The 2,201-nt window shown below is 34.9% G+C and overlaps 1 protein-coding gene across 1 annotated transcript; it reads left to right on the forward strand.

Moving 5' to 3' along the window:
- The first annotated feature begins 745 nt into the window (after positions 1-745).
- LOC130453479 (vomeronasal type-1 receptor 1-like) lies at positions 746-1,847 on the forward strand. Its single transcript, XM_056814841.1, has one exon. It carries the CDS (start codon positions 824-826, stop codon positions 1,781-1,783), a length of 960 nt encoding a protein of 319 aa, XP_056670819.1. The 5' UTR covers positions 746-823; the 3' UTR covers positions 1,784-1,847.
- Positions 1,848-2,201: the final 354 nt, after the last annotated feature.

The following is a 2,201-nucleotide window of genomic DNA, read 5'->3' on the forward strand; positions in this document are numbered from 1 at the left end:
TGGAGGACCTCATGTAGATTGAAAAAACAATTGTGAGCAAATTGGAAGTCCAGAAAGAAATTAAAATTTAGTAACTTTTTTTTCCCCCTGTGGTGAGGCTCTGTGTCATAAACTTGCAAACTATTATCACTATGGGCTTTGATTTTTTTTTTGTCAAGGAAATCTTTGATTTTTTTTTAAACCCTTACCTGCCATCTTGGAATCAAAACTGTTTATTATTTCCAAGGGAGAAAATTGTTAGGGCTAGGCAAATGGGGTCAAGTGACTTACCCAGGGTCACACACTTGGAAAGTTTCTGAGGCCAGATTTGAACCTAGGACCTCACATTTGTAGGCTTGGCTCTCAATCCACTGAGATACCCAGTTGCCTCCCCTTGATGTGTTATAAATGTTAAATAGTATGCAACTATTATCTGAGGAAGTCAGTGGATTCCAACAGATATGAAATGTATTTTTCCAGAAGAAAAATTAAAGTAGAATCGTGTATTGAAAAGAAAAAAGACATGCACTACTCTGTTCTTCTGGTAACATTTATCAAGTAAATTTATTACATTATATTTCAGATTCCTAATTTACAAAGAGAGGGAATCATAATACCTTGTAATTGTTTTATTATCTATATATAGATCTAAGATCTTATTAACCATAGACATGGGATTCAATCAGTTTTCAATATTCAAACTGCTGGAAGAAATGGGACATTAAAGGGATGTTTGTGAAAGTCATGCAAACACATTAATTTCATTTTTAGGTTGTCTATTTCTTCCCTTTTTTAGGCTCTTCAATTCTTTGGGGTATCAGATTTACTGACTCCGTGAAGACAAATGATATCTAGTGAGCTGATCTTTGGTGTGGCCTTCTTTTTACAATGTGCCATTGGTATTGTAGGGAATTCATTGCTGCTTGTCCTTTATGTTTGTATCGCCTTCAAAAAGCCTCAAGAAAAGAAGCCCATTGATTTGATTCTTGCTCATTTGACTGTGGCCAATATGGCAACACTTTTTACCAGAGGTATTCCAGAAATCATGTTTTGTTTTGGGATGAGAAATGTTTTGAATGATTTGGGGTGTAAAGTAGTCTTCTACATTTATAGAATTTCACGGGGATTTTCTGTATGCACAACAAGCCTTCTGAGCATGTTCCAGGCCATCATCATCAGTCCCAACAACTCTGTGTGGGCAAGGATCAAAGTCAAAGCCCACAAATACATTTTACATTGTTTCCTCTTTTTCTGTGTAACAAATGCATTGATATATATCAGGGTCATTGAATACAATGAAGCAATAAAAAATGACAATATTTCCAGGTATGAGTATATATCACATATTTTCGGGGTAAGACCATTAAATGAGACCAAAGCTACAGCTGCATTTTTGTTTGGTTTGACTGTTCATGACATTATCTATCATTTGCTTATGGCATTTTCCAGTACCCACATGGTGCTTCTCCTCTATAGACATAGCAAGCAAGTGCAGCACATTTATAGCAATAGCAATTCCTCTAGATCCTTCCCTGAAATCAAGGCCACTCAGACCATTCTCTTGCTTGTGAGCTGTTTTGTTTTATTCTACTGGATCAACAACTGTTGCACCTTATATGTGGCATATAGTTTTGAAAATAGAGTTGAGGTGGAAACAATGGGAGCATTTTTTGGTGGATGTTACCCTGCCCTCTCTCCCTTATTGCTGATTGGCAGTGATAATCGTATTGGAAAACTTCATTTTATACCTGGGAAGGAGAAGAGGCATCACAAGGATTTCATGAATGGATTAGTCAATTATTGATTCTAATCTCCCCTCAATACTTCATGTGTTATGGTTTTCCAGTCAAAGAAAAAATATAGATTATAAACATGGAATTTTATAAAACCATATTTGAAAGAATTTATTGTCTCATATCTGGATTGTAAATGATGTATCTTTCTCTTTCACCCCTCAATATGAAAATGATCATCATGAGGGCTCAGGCTACTTTCAGTTTACTCTTACTAGATAACTCATCTTGGTAAGTTATATCACCATTATATGCCACAATTTCCTCCTTTGTGAAATGAAAGTTTTTAACTAGAAATATGATATCACTTCTACAGAGGCTACATGATATTGTGCTAAGAACATATGAATTAATTAGGTCCTAAATATAATTCCTGGTTTTTGTGAATTACATAAAATAGTATAATATGCAGTAAAATGATCAACAAAT

The sequence above is a fragment of the Monodelphis domestica genome, chromosome 2 (assembly GCF_027887165.1).
Source record: "Monodelphis domestica isolate mMonDom1 chromosome 2, mMonDom1.pri, whole genome shotgun sequence".
Classification (NCBI taxonomy): domain Eukaryota; kingdom Metazoa; phylum Chordata; class Mammalia; order Didelphimorphia; family Didelphidae; genus Monodelphis; species Monodelphis domestica.

Excerpts from the sequence above, each read along its gene's own strand:
- LOC130453479 (XM_056814841.1), top strand. The coding sequence starts at position 824 with ATGATATCTAGTGAGCTGATCTTTGGTGTGGCCTTCTTTTTACAATGT.